Source organism: Parasteatoda tepidariorum, chromosome 5, assembly GCF_982258835.1.
Source record: "Parasteatoda tepidariorum strain Cologne lab strain chromosome 5, Ptep-v5.0, whole genome shotgun sequence".
NCBI classification, from domain to species: domain Eukaryota; kingdom Metazoa; phylum Arthropoda; class Arachnida; order Araneae; family Theridiidae; genus Parasteatoda; species Parasteatoda tepidariorum.
The window spans coordinates 90,548,839-90,564,274 of record NC_141759.1 but is presented as its reverse complement, the minus strand read 5'-3'; the positions used below and the strand labels follow the sequence as shown (position 1 = coordinate 90,564,274).

At 25.5% G+C, this 15,436-nt stretch overlaps 1 protein-coding gene across 8 annotated transcripts in view; it reads right to left on the bottom strand.

The window, feature by feature from the left end:
- The window catches only part of LOC107457440 (protein SSUH2 homolog), a 50,329-nt gene extending 34,962 nt beyond the window's left edge, over nt 1-15,367 (bottom strand). For 3 of the 8 annotated variants that reach the window (XM_071185525.2, XM_043040244.3, XM_087164503.1), the window contains exons 1-2: nt 15,228-15,367; nt 11,559-11,707 (exon numbers count right to left, since the gene is read on the bottom strand). In XM_071185525.2, the coding sequence (XP_071041626.2) occupies nt 11,559-11,707; nt 15,228-15,244 (166 nt within the window). In that variant the 5' untranslated portion in view covers nt 15,245-15,367. Of the gene's footprint in view, nt 1-2,340; nt 2,985-11,558; nt 11,708-14,985; nt 15,144-15,227 lie in introns of those variants that run through there. The other 5 variants (XM_071185526.2, XM_087164504.1, XM_087164505.1 and 2 more) reach the window with 3 other exon arrangements.
- Nucleotides 15,368-15,436: the final 69 nt, after the last annotated feature.

The following is a 15,436-nucleotide window of genomic DNA, read 5'->3' as shown; positions in this document are numbered from 1 at the left end:
GCAAAAATAACATTGCTCATATGGTAAAAATAATCATCCGATAGTTATATTCCTGATAAAAAAGAAAATTCAGATATTTTCTTTTTTAATTGATTTTTGAAAAAAAGAAGATAATAATAAAAAATAATTGTTACAATTCCTAAAAAAAATTACGTAAGGAAAATATGATAGAAATTTTTCATCGCGAGAAATGCGTTATAACTTTTAAATATATATATATAAAAACATATTTGAACTTACTGAGGTAATAAATTTCTTTAGGATTTTAGATTTCAACGAAAAGGAAAAAAAAAAAAGGAATAAACAAATAAAAACAAGAAGCATTGTAATTTTATCTTTAAAAACAGTAATATAAATCTTTATTTTATTTTTTTATTTTGGACGAAATTAACATTGAGGAATGGAATATTTTTTTGTCTTTTCTCCCCATTTTCCTTTAAGAGAGATAATGAAACATACAAAAATAAAAAAGGTTATGGTAATGGAATTTGACTGGTGTTAAAGATTTTTTATCAAATTGGCTTTTCCATCTCCATATTTTTGAAAACTTGGTGTTGAGGAATATTTTGTTAAAAAAATTATAAATTCAAATAATGCAAGTTTTTATGTCCAATTACTTACAGTAATTTAAATTATTAGTATGTCTCAGATAAGATCACATCGTTTCTGTTGACTTAAAGAAATCTAAATAGAATTTTAATTTATGACCTCTACGATTAGGAATTTTTCATCATTTCTCAATGATTGATTTTGAAAAACTGTATTGTTTCCAGGAAAATAGTAATCTATATCCATATCCGGCATAGAAACAAACACTTTTTCTACTAATAAATAATTCAAAACTGCGTGGCACATGCATAGAGATCCATTTTTTTTACTCCAAAAAGGTAAGCCTAAATGAGCATTCAAAAGTACTTATAATCCACATAATTTCGTGAATTCGATGGAGTGCTTTTTTTAGCTTCTTTTTTTCCCTTCGTGATTGTGTCATTTTCAAGTTTTGCCGTCTGTTTCTTTCAAAACACTGATTATTATTTTTTTTAATCAATTTTACTCAGAAAAAGAACAAACTAAGCCTATAAGTTCATTCAAACGTAATTGTAACCCACTTAATTTCGAGAATTCGATGGAGTGCTTTTCTAGCTTCTTTTTTTCCCTTCCTGATTGTTATTGTTTTCAAGTTTTGTAGTATAGTTTCTTTCAGAACACTGATTATTAATTTTTTTTAATCAATTTTACTCAGAAAAAGAACAAACTAAGCCTATAAGTTCATTCAAACGTAATTGTAACCCACTTAATTTCAAGAATTCGATGGAGTGCTTTTCTAGCTTCTTTTTTTCCCTTCCTGATTGTTATTGTTTTCAAGTTTTGTAGTATAGTTTCTTTCAAAACACTGATTATTAATTTTTTTTAATCAATTTTACTCAGAAAAAGAACAAACTAAGCCTATAAGTTCATTCAAACGTAATTGTAACCCACTTAATTTCGTGAATTCGATGGAGTGCTTTTTTAGCTTCTTTTTTCCCCCTCCCGATTGTATTGTTTTCAAGTTTTGTCGTATAGTTTCTTTCAAAACACTGATTATTATTTATATATTCAAATATTAAATTTTTGTTTATTAGTTATTTTTATGTTCTTCAAAAGTTGAATTTTGTAACCTAGGGATGCACTGTATTTTTGAGTGAAGGGCCACTTGTACAACAGGTTCATCAACGAAGGGCCACAAGCCAAAGTATTTATACATCTTTACGTCAATTATAGTAATTTTTTGGTGTAATAAAAAGTTTGTAAAATTATTGCATATCTTAAAAATGCTTATTTTATGTATATGAAGTTTTTTAGTTTGATTTTAAACAATACGACATGTTATGAGGGGCCTGCCTGCTATTAAGACGGCCAGTAGATCTACTTAACTTACTGTTACAGAACTTAACTTACTGTTACAGAATTCTGTAACTTACTGTTACAGAACACGGGCGGGGAAAAAAATGCTCCTTTTTTAAGATTTTATTCATATTTAAGGCAGTTCAGGGGCAAATTTTTACTTTGCGGCCCAAACGTTGCGAACTCCTGCTTCAAGAAATACTTTTTCTGAGATTACTAAATCACGCACTCTATTTTAAAATAATAATTAAAAACAAAATATTTTTATTTATTTCCTTTTTTAGCTAAAAAGGTAGCAAACAAAAGAAAATATTTGCTTGCTTTGTTTAAAGGATACGATCAAATCATAGAGGTGGAATTAAATGAAAGGATAAAAGGAATAAGAATAATTATTATTAAAACAAACTATTAATATAAAAACCATTTAAGTAAATTATGAATTAAAGAAAAACTCACCAGTTCGTAAACTTGACTGACGTTTATAAGATCCACCTCTTACTGGTGTTACAGAACGTCGGTAAGAAGATCGACGGATTAAAGCTGAATCAGGACTTAAACTATCCATTTTTTAAAGTATTAAATAATAAAACCAATTTTTTCGAAGAGAAATATTTTTATCAGTGATTTTCTTTAAATAAAAAAAAAACTTATGGTACAAAAAATCTAATGTTGAAAAAAAAAATCAATTTTCAGATCAAATCCATCAGACTTTTTGTTGAGATCGCATATTAAGAAAATTAGTAACAAAAAATTAATTAATAACGTAATCTAAATAATCACCAATTTCTACAACTGCACAAAATAGAAGAATATTAAGATACTAATTACAAATCCATGCACATTCGTATGCAATTTTCGACACCATGAAATTCAATGACAATTTAAATCATTCATTATCATACGAAAGACAAGAAAAAACTGCAGGGAAAAATTTCGCAAAAATTTTTAAATCTGAAATATCTGCGAAAAGATAAGAGATGGGTTATTTTTCGCCGAAACACAAGCACAAGGAACAGAAATTAAGAAATGAGCGGTTGGAACTGTTGGTGGTCCTGGCGTTTGGGATTTGGGACGTTTGGCGCTAGTTGGTGGTTGAAAATGAGAAAAGGAAGGGACTGACTTATATATTTAGAATGCGTATGAAAAGAGAGAAGAAAAAAAAGAAATAGAAGAATTGAAAACTGCAAAGAGAAAAAGAAAAACACAAAGATTATTAGGCGGAACTTTATTTTTTTGGACAGTCAAATTTCAAAACGCTCTGTTGTTTTCCGTCGTTGTTGTTAAAAGCTTTAGTGGTGACACGAAAATTTTAAAAGGGAAAAAAAATTTTCATAACATTATTTAGACGATAGGCGCTTTCAATCTTTTTCTTTTTTTTTTTTTAATAATTCTAAACAATAAAATTAACTCTAAAAAATTTTTTAACCGATTCTCATCGTTGAAAGTCTAGATCAGCAGTTCCCAAATAGTGTTCCGCGGAACCTTAGGGTTCCGTGGAAGGTGTCACACGGGTTTCACACAAATTTTTTAATCAATTATGAATTTCGAAACCTGTAATTAAATTTATATCAGACTAATAATCCAATATTTAAAATTTCCGTTATTTTTATGAAATTATTTAATTGAAATGCTTGCGAAGAAAGAAATTTCAAAACAATGTTTTTTCTTAAACGATATGATGAATGAATAATGAAAAGGATATCTGGATTTCTAAAAAACTCCAGAAGCATTTCGCATCGAACAAAAATAACCAAATTTAACAATGAAGAAGTGGATTTTTCTGATTACTATTTTAAACTTTTATTTTCTTCAGTTTCCGTTTTTATTTTAATGAAAATCATATTTCAGCTCATTCATTTTCAATGTTTGCATAAACAAAAATCAAATTAAGAATTAGACTAGATAACGCTCCAGACCTGTGAATTCCGACATAAAACCCAAATTTAAAACTAATATTGATAAAATAACAAGATGAAAAAATTCCAATCTTCATTCACTAAATATTTTCAAAATAATAAGTAAACTTTTAAATCATGATATAATTTCAAAATAATTAATAAACTTTTAAATCTTTCCGTATTTTCAAAATAATTGATAAAATTTAAATCATTACATATTTTCAAAATAATTAATAGTCTTTCGCTACTTAATATGTTCACAAATGCTAATGAAACTTATTTATTAAAAATCGGCGTTCCGCCAAAATGAAGTCGATCATTAAGGGTTCCATAGCCGAAAAAATTGAGAATCCCAGATCTAGATTACTATGCTTTACTTATAGCAAAATCTATAACAGATCGATACTATAGAATAAAATTATAATTTGCATTTAAAAGAAGCGAATAACTAGAAATAATTTTTTTAAAAAAAACAGCGAAAGTGTAGCATCTGTCTCATTTTACGCAGGACTGAATCGAATATAAAATTTGATTGTACAGTCAGTACCTGATTATCGCCTAAGCCCAATAGGCATGGGCCTAGGACCCACAATTTCTGAGGGGCCTCAAAAATTAGTAAAAAGTCTAATGAAAGATTGGCTAGCTTTATTTTGGTTTAAGTATTAAATAAAAAAATAAATCAACTAATGATTTCAATTGTTTGTGGCCACCAAACTTTGACTTAACATTGTTTTGTTTGACTTTTATTTTGACTTAACATTGTTTTGTTGTTTAATATTTTGCGTAATTTATAGATACGTAAACTTTATTTTAGAAAAATAATCTTCAATTGTCTGCTTTCAGCATTTCTTAGAATATTTCTCTTGAATCATGGGGTTCAATAGATTCTTTTTCATTGTTAGGACTTAATCAGTAATTTAATTTCAAAATATTTTGTAAGGGGCCCGGAAAATTTGGTGGGCCTTGGGCCTGAATTTGTATTGATCGATCCCTGTGTACAGTGCGCAGAATAAAAAAATATCACTCTGAATAACTTTCTTTCTAATGATTGGACTTTTACTAAGTCCCGATCATAATGATTCGTAAGGGAGATCTGAAATATGTTTATTAATTAGTGTTAACTATTAACTAAGTTAGAGAATCAGAGACAAAAACGTACTTTCTTAGATTAAACATATTTCTTTTTTTTCAACGAAAACCGATTTTTGACAATTTAAAAATTGGGGGTAGTCACAATCAGGAAAAAATAGTAACAATTGTTACAGTTGTATATTAAAAATTTGTTTCCTCAGAAACCATTCCACCGATTTCGATCAAATTTTGTATTTTGCCTTATAAAATTACATTCTTTAAATTTTAAAATGATGCAAAGATTTGTATAACTCTCAATTGAAAATTTTCTCGATTATTATTAAATGAAATAATGAAAAATAATTATTTAAAATTATTTTTGCATGGATAAACGAATCTTAAAATTGTGAGCGAAAATTTTTCGATTGACTGAAAAAATTCTCGATAAGGTGAACAACGGAAAAAGTCAAATTAACATTCAGGGGTCCAAAGTTTGGAACGTTCTTTTGACCCAACTATTGAGACCATATTTCCCAGAATGCGACTACACCCTATACTTAGAGGGACAAAAATCCCCCCCCCCCCCAAAAAAAAAAAAGATATTTTTATACCGAGAAAGTACGTTTTTGTGTCTGATTTCCTATCCTTAATATATCCTCTAAATTAATTAATAGACTTAAATATATATATATAGATATTTGAGATCACTTTCTTGAACCATTATGTGAGAGTCCTAAATTATACATGAAAATCCGATCATTAAATCAAAAATTAGTAATGGTAATTAGTTTTTTTTTTCGTTTTTGCGCACTCGATGTCTAAAGAGATCATCAATAATTAAGATCGCAATTAAAATCATCGATTAATATTAAAGTAATAAATTAAAAAAGAAAATCCAACATGAAATTGCACTCTAAATTTTAAAAAAAAATATGTATAAAAAAATATTGAGAAATGCGCAACTTACTTTTTGCCATTCGATCAGAGTCTGTTTTTGTTTCAAAACTGGCAAATCCCAACGATTCATAAAATTTTTCATAACCCACAATAATTTATGATTAAGACAATATATGCCTTACAAATCAAGCGGTCCTGACAACGAGGTGCCTGTGCAGACCCCTTTTATGCGCATTTCTAGATTAATAGCCGATGTCGAATATTACTTAAAGGTTGTGAAATAATTTTATTACCATTTTATTGTTCTCATTCTCTTATCAAAGCAAATTAAGATTGAATAATGAAAAGTTTTTGCAAACGATATCATGAGCGAATAAAAATTAAAAACATCGTTTTACTTTTGTGTCTTTTAATTTCATGCCTAAAAAACGTCATAATTTCGTCATTTAAAAAGAATATTTTAATGGCGTTAGCAAATTTAGGAGACTTACTTTATGACCGAACTTATGGCTATTAGTGTTGCAAATGACACCACGAAACGTAATTTCTTTCAATTAATTCGATATAAATTATCTTTCGCAAAGCTACTAAAATTCTTAACGATCACACAAATTCTTTTGTGCAAGTTGAATACTTCTTTCAGAAATTAGTAAAAACGGGAAAGAAAATGTTGCCATCACAATTTTCGAAAGATCTTAAAAGTATCGAAAATGCGATACGTCATTTCTGACCATAAAACACGCAATTGTAGTTAGATATTTAATTTTAAAAAATTACTCCCCCACAAGTTTTTAAAATTCGATTCCCTAAAACAAGGGGTTATTAGATATGATTATAAATTGACTACCAATATTTACTTTTTGTAAATTAAAGGGGCAAAACTTTCTAGAAGTCTAATGTCTGTGTGCATCGTCAGTGAACTCGAAATTTCACATCTCTTGATAATTTGGGGTAAATTATCTTCCAATTAAAAAAAGTTCTATTATCAGGCGTTGTTCTTAATCTGATTTTGGCTACAAAATCGTCGCTATTTCTATTATGCACTAAACCGTTGATAAAAAAAAAAATTATAAAATATACGAAATCGTAAGCTTCATGTATGATAACTAATAAAATAAAAATAAAAAATAAATGAGATTGTTACGTAATTAGTATTTTCAACATTTATTTAAATCCTACATTTTTAAAATCGTTTAATTCGCAAGTCTATTAAAAAAAGAAAGGAAAAAATTTTCAAAAAAGAAAAATATAATTTTTAAAAATAATAATAACCTTTATAAATGAAAAATTAAAGAGTGAATAATATTCCAGGTGGAAGCCACAAATACTTTCCAAAAGGGAGGAAAACTCCTTGAGGGGAAACACAACACCACTTGAAATCAGTATTAGTCGACTGGTCCAAGACCATTAAATCCCACATTGGACCACTATTAAACAATAATCACTAGTCCGTGGGACCACCAAGCAGGAAAATGATTTTAAGTGATGTATAAACATACTTAACATTAAATTTCAAGTTGACCAGTGATATTGTTTGTTGACCATTACATAATGATGCATAATGGTCCGAAAGACCAGTAACGTTTTTTTCATAATTTTTAGCACAGCAGAATGAGAGATGCTGTCAGCACCAGTGATAAGATGTTACATTAAATTACTAAATATGGGTTGATACCAAATATTTGAATATCATTTTATACATAATATTATACATTATAGGCAATGCAAAGTATTTTAAATAAAAATGTAAATAGAATCTGAGGAGACTAATATGAGACAAATATTTAATTAAACTACTATAATTTTTAATTATTTGGACAAAAATAAAAAATTCTGTAATGTAAAAAAAATAATAATTATAATAATCTTGTAGCCCTAACTAGCAAATAAGAAAATTATTAGGATTACATAAGTTTGAAAATGAAATTTATTTTCCCTAAAAAATTAAGATGATTCAATATTTTTTTTTTTTCATTTTCAATTTGTAAGTAATGTAATAGTATAGCTTAAAATAAATATTGCTAATAAATAAATATATATAGCTTAAAATTTCTCGTACAAAATATGAAGAAAAAAAAAACTCATTTTATTGTCAGTTTTTACAATATGTTCACATTAACTCTAATCATGAATGCCTACCAAGAGAGCAAGAGGGAGCATTTGTACATCTTTGAAATCCAATAAATTAAATACAGTAGGGAACCGATTATCCGGAACGATCGGGATCATCGCTATTCCGGATAACTGATTTTTCCGGTTTTCTGAATCGCTACAAAAAGCCGTCTTTTTTTATTGTTAAACCCAACTAAAAAAAAAAAAATTTGGAAATAATCTTAAAACGAAGTAATACACTAATGATTATTTCCAAAATGATGGTAAGATAAACATCTTTCAAAGTAGAAAGAAAAATCCTAAAATCTTATGAGGAAAAAAATTTTTTTCTTTTGAAAATAGCGGGGAAATGTATGGAATTTCATTCCGGTTTTTTGGTTTTCCGGTTTTCTGATTTCCGGATAACGGGTTCTGTACTGTATTATATTTTGCTTTGTAGTAATATAAAATTATTTTTAAAAAACAGCTAAATTTCAATTTTGTTTTTAAAAAATAAGCAATGCGATTTTAGGATCATTTTCAGTTAGCAATCTAATTTATTTAGGTGTTTTACTTTGGATCTTGATTTGTATTCCAATAACACTCTAATGATATTCATTATTGGTATAAAATGTACTTTCATTCATAAATAAAGGGCATGTTTACATTTTGAAATTTATCGCTACAATATATAATTCATTATTACTTATTTTTTTAATTAGAATTTTGGAGAAAGAAAAGCTAGAACTTACTACTATTTTTATATCATGTTTAATTTAAAGAATTAAAGTAAAGTATAAATTTGGTTAATTTTTTTTTAATTTAGACATTATTAAAAATACATCTTTTTTCATAAAAATTTTCGGTTTTAGACGAAAGTAACTAAATTGAAACTAATGTGATCATTTGTTACAGCTTTTGCAAAGTGCATAAAAAATATCTTTCAGAAATGCAGGGGGGAAAAAATATTGACATGATGTATGAAATATTTTTATAAATATATTCTCTATTTCATTAATTTTTTTAATTAGAATTTTTTCAAACAAAATTTTTTTTAAAAATTAAGGAACACTAGAACTTATTGTTTCTGTATAATTATTAAATTAAAGAATTCAAATAAAGCACAATTTTAATTATTTTTTGTTTTAAAATTTAAAGATATTAAAAGTATATCTTTTTTGTCAAAAATTGTTGGTAACTAAAAAAAAAATTTTTTAAAAACTTACTTAATAGCTTACTTACATACACAGGGTTGCCATTCAAGTCTGGAAGAAAAAGAATTCCCTGTGTTTTCCCTGTACACATTATACACAATATATTAAGAGGAAACACAATTACTGTGCTCTTGTGTGAGTTATATTGGCCTAAGTATACTATTTTTAATTGCTGGGAAAACTTAAAGAAAAAAAAAAGGAACAGCTGAACATACTTAAATAATGCCATAGTAAATGAAATAGTTTAGTACAGCTGAAATATCCCATAGTAATCACTAAGGCCAGGATTTTGATGACATTTGCATTTTTTGCATTTTTGGACATTTTTTGTCCTTTAGAGCATTTTTTTAGATTTATAGGGCATTTTTCTTTAAATTTTGGGGCGTATTTTGCATTTTAAAGCATTTTTTAAATTTTTTGTTAATTATTTCTAATTTTTATTATTTTTATAATGTTTTATTATTACACTGGCTTCCAAACAATGAAGAAAATCTCTAGGATATTAACAGGTAAAGCAACATCTTTTCAACTTGAAGAAGAATTGTCAGTAAGTGTGACCGTCCTTTTCAAGTACACGCCTATAACATCAGTAGACGTTGAAAGAAGCTTCTCCTAGTATAAAAATTTACTTTCAGACAAGAGATGCTCGTTTACATCTCAAAATATTAAAAAAAATTTAATAATCCAATGTATAGTTCTGATATTTAGTAATATTACGAGATGGAAATTGTTATATTCATTAAAGTTTCTATATGAAATGAAAATGTTTTGGAGTCAATATATTTTCCTTTCTTTTTTTTTTTATTTTAGGATATAAAACATATTTGTCAAACTTTAATGAACGTAGAACAAGTATTGCATAGCTTTATATTTTTTGAAACGAATCATAATAATTCTAAAGAGTAAAACATTGTTTCAGTTCAATATTTTTACTTCAATTTAAGCCATGTAATAAGGCATTTTTAGCGCAATTTTCGCATTTTAAGGGCATTTCTTGCACTTTTTAAGGGCATTTTTTGCACTTTTTAAGGACATTTTTTGCACTTTTTAAGGGCATTTTGTGCACTTTTTAAGGGCATTAGTTGAGATTTTTTAGGTTATCAAAATCCGGGCTCTAGTAATCACCATTTGAGTTATCACCATTTTTTATTAGACTAAAATAAGAAACAAAATTCCCTTTATTTCCCAGTTTGTAATGAAAAACTCAAAATTACCTGCATTCTCCCTGTTATTTTATGTGATATTTTTAATTCTCTATATTTTCCAGGTTTTTCTTGTGGGGAGGCAGCCCTGATACATAAAAAAGTAACTTAATTGCAACCATATAAATCATTTGTTAAAGCTTTTGAAAAGTGCATAGTAAAAAAATGTTTCTAAAAATCAAAAAAAAAAAAAAAAAGTAGTAGGAGGACATGATATATAAAATATCTTAAGGAATACAATTTCTATTTACACTCCGTTAATAATATATTTACATAATATATAATTACTTTTTGTTTAATTTTTTTAATTAGAATTTGAAAGAAAAAAAATTAAGAAAATTATGGAATACTAAAACTTACTGTTTCTATATAATAACTAGAGCCCGGATTTTGATGACCTAAAAAATCTCAACTAATGCTCTTAAAAAGTGCAAAAAATGCCCTTAAAAATGCCTTAAATAAAGTAAAAATATTGAATTAAAAAAATGTTTTGCTCTTTAAAATTATTATGAGTTATTTACAAAATATAAAGCAATGCAATACTTGTTCTACGTTCACTAAAGTTTGAAAAATATGTTTTATATCCTAAAATAACAAAAAAAGGAAAATATATTGACACCAAAATATTTTTCTTTTGTATAGAAACTTTGATGGATATAACACCAAAATATTAGTAACATAATATTACTAAATATCGGAATTGCATTGGATTATTAAATGTTTTTTGATAATTTGAAATGTAAACGAGCGTCTCTTGTCTGAAAGTAAATTTTCATTCCTGCAGAAGCTTCTTTCAACGTCTACTGATGTTATAGGTGTGTACTTGAAAAAGACGGTCTCACTTACTGACAATTCTTCTTCAATTTGAAAAGATTTTGCTTCACCTGTTAATATCCTATAGATTTTCTTCATTGTTTGAAAGCCAGTGTAATAATGAAAATTGATAAAAAATAATAAAAATTGGAAAAATTTAACAGAAAACTTTAAAAAATGCATTAAAATGCAAAATAGGCCCCAAAATTTAAAGAAAAATGCCCTATAAATCTAAAAAAATGCTCTAAAAGACAAAAAATGTCCAAAAATGCAAAAAAATGCAAATGTCATCAAAATCCGGGCCTTAATAACTAATTTAAAGAATTCAAATAAAGTATGATTTTCATTACTTTTTGTTTTAAAATTTAAAGCTATAAAAAGTATACCTTGAATGCCAAAAATTGTTGGTGATGATATAAAGACATGATACATAAACTATTTTAATGAATGGATCTTGTATTTACATTCCCTTAAAAATCATAACTTACCATTAACATTTGGAATATGACTGTTTAATTTAGATAAGAAAACTGCACTTTGTAGGTCTCTATTATATTGAGATTCTTCAGTATCATCACATAAATCTAATGGTGGAGCTGATGGAGCAACAGCACAAGATTCGCCACTTTTATTACGCCTAAAAATAAAATAGTTAAAATAAATATTAAGCCAATTTAGAATTACACATTACATAAAATGTAGATTATATTAAATTGATTGTAAAAAAACTCTTGGACAAATTAAAGTTATGAAGGAAAAAAATGAAACTCCATAGATCATGCTTTTACTGAATTGAAAAAAAATATTTCAGTACTCAAATTGTGAATTGGATGTTGATGTCTCAGAAAATTTTCATTATCTTTCTCTAGATTATTCTATTTTGGAAAAATCTATCTGATTTTTTTAAACAGTTAAATGCACATTTTCTTAAGTACGAAATCATAGACAATGCATAGAAATGCCATAGATCATGTTTCTACTGATTTGAAAAAAATATTTTGGTACTTAAATTGTGAATTAGATGGTTATGTCTCAGAAAATTTTCATTATTTTTTTCTAGATTATTCTATTCTAGAAAAATTTATCTGATTTTTTAAACAGTTAAATGCAATTTTTCTTAAGTCTAGAATGACACAGAGAAAATTTACATAGTAAATGCAATAAAATTATGTTTAACTTACATACAAAAAAAATTCTTTAATATATATTTTAAAGAAATATACTTTTAATTATACACTTCGAAATTAAATAAGATTTTTTCCTTTTAATTTTTTGTATTTGATCAATTGAAATGTGCTTCGGAAATATTCAAGCTATGGATTAATTTTTAAAAAAATAATAATATTTAAATTTAGAAGAAAATTTGAAATTTAATTATCTTTTACATAAAAAGTATATATTAAATTGATTGTAAAAAGCTATAGGAAAAATTATTATTGTGATAAAAAAAATAACAAATGAAATGCCATAGACCATGTTTTTACTGAATTGAAAGAAAAAAAAAATATTTTGGTACTTAAATTGTGAATTAGATGGTTATGTCTCAGAAAATTTTCATTATTTTTTTCTAGATTATTCTATTCTAGAAAAATTTATCTGATTTTTTAAACAGTTAAATGAAATTTTTCTTAAGTCTAGAATGACACAGAGAAAATTTACATAGTAAATGCAATAAAATTATGTTTAACTTACATACAAAAAAAATTCTTTAATATATATTTTAAAGAAATATACTTTTAATTATACACTTCGAAATTAAATAAGATTTTTTCCTTTTAATTTTTTGTATTTGATCAATTGAAATGTGCTTCGGAAATATTCAAGCTATGGATTAATTTTAAAAAAAATAATAATATTTAAATTTAAAATTTAATTATCTTTCACATAAAAAGTATATATTAAATTGATTGTAAAAAGCTATAGGAAAAATTATTATTGTGATAAAAAAAATAACAAATGAAATGCCATAGACCATGTTTTTACTGAATTGAAAGAAAAAAAAAATATTTTGGTACTTAAATTGTGAATTAGATGGTTATGTCTCAGAAAATTTTCATTATTTTTTTCTAGATTATTCTATTCTAGAAAAATTTATCTGATTTTTTAAACAGTTAAATGCAATTTTTCTTAAGTCTAGAATGACACAGAGAAAATTTACATAGTAAATGCAATAAAATTATGTTTAACTTACATACAAAAAAAATTCTTTAATATATATTTTAAAGAAATATACTTTTAATTATACACTTCAAAATTAAATAAGATTTTTTCCTTTTAATTTTTTGTATTTGATCAATTGAAATGTGCTTCGGAAATATTCAAGCTATGGATTAATTTTAAAAAAAATAATAATATTTAAATTTAAAATTTAATTATCTTTCACATAAAAAGTATATATTAAATTGATTGTAAAAAGCTATAGGAAAAATTATTATTGTGATAAAAAAAATAACAAATAAAATGCCATAGACCATGTTTTTACTGAATTGAAAGAAAAAAAAAATATTTTGGTACTTTGTGAATTAGATGGTTATGTCTCAGAAAATTTTCATTATTTTTTTCTAGATTATTCTATTCTAGAAAAATTTATCTGATTTTTTAAACAGTTAAATGCAATTTTTCTTAAGTCTAGAATGACACAGAGAAAATTTACATAGTAAATGCAATAAAATTATGTGTAACTTAAATACAAAAAAAAATTTTTAATATATATTTTAAATAAATATACTATTAATTATTTATTTTGAAATTAAATAAGATTGTTTCTTTTTAATTTTTTGTATTTGATCAACTGAAATGAGATTTGGAAATATTCAAGTTATAGATTAATTTTTAAAAAAAATTTTAGACGAAAATTTGACATTTAACCCTTTTACACCTAGAAATTTTTATTTTTTCATTCCTAAAAAATTGGAGAAACATAACTCTGAACAAAAGCACAGAAAAGAAATATGAAATATATTTACATTTAAAAAAGAAAACTAAGCAAACAAATACTGGTAAAATATAAAATTTCATTCTTTCAAATAGAAATGTAGTAAAACCATAAATATCATGAACATGTTTAGAAAACAGAAATAATTTTAAGTCCACAACAAATACTATTTTATCATTTTCAGGTCAAGATTTTTACTAAGCATTCTACAAATTTAAAATGTTAAAAATAATCATTTCAACTTAGACTTAAGAATATAAGAAAAATAGAGAGAATAATAATTGGAAAACAAATATGAAAATTTCAATAGATAAAATAATTTTTACAAGCTAAATATTTACATAAGCCTTAGCTGCAACTGAACTAAATAATAATAATATTATCATGAATGGCATTATTAGCATATGCAGAAATATTGCAATATTTTGCACTGAAGAACATTTAAATTCAAATTAAATACAACTTTTATTCATAAAATAATCTGTGAAACCCAATTTTTTATTTCATTTACAAGTAATGTGAGGATAAAATTCAAACAAATCTCACATTATGTTAATTTTCTTTTAATTCTGATTGTTCTTTTCCAGAACTTAGAAAAAAAAAAAAGAAAACAAAGAGAGAGAAACAATTATAAATACTATGTTCAGAAATTTAATTTACAAGGAAAACTTCAGGGTTTTTTACAAAATCAATATTCGGTAAATTAACACAAATATTAGTAAAACTAACAATATTATTCTCTATTTAAATGAGCTAAACACTTTAAGTTGAAAACAGAAGAATTTATTACTAGAATTTATTTATTATTTTATTTATTTTTATGAATACAGTATTGAAGAATAAATTTCTAGCAATATTAAAAATACATATGACTTCGTTATACTGTTAGTAAAAGAAATATTTTTAATCTTTAGAGATGCAAAATATTCTTTGAGATTTCGATAATAAGAATTAAATAAATTATTATAAAGAGTAATTACATAAAGTTTTTAAAAAGAAAGCCTTGTTAGGAAATCATTGCGTTTTCAATACAGTGAAACCTCTGATCAAGTGAATGAACAAGAAGTTTTGTTCTTGTTTTATAAATATTCCCCTCCTGTATTCCCAGAAAAACCTTTGTTTACTTGATTTATCTGATTCATTAGTTATGATTTCCTATTCTATGACAAGTCATTAATATTTGATATGAAGATCGTAACAAATTATAAATTGCACAACTTACCTAAATCTGCCGGACATGATTATAGTCAGCTAACAAAAATATTAATATTATCAATTTATAAATCACATTTCTCAGAGTTTAAGTTAAATGTCCCACTTCAGCCGGAACTTCATCACGCAGACGCGCCTATGAACAAAAACAATCTTTATGAATGTGCGCAAGCGCAAATCAGCTGTCATGTTGTTATTTATCTTTAATCAAAGTGTACG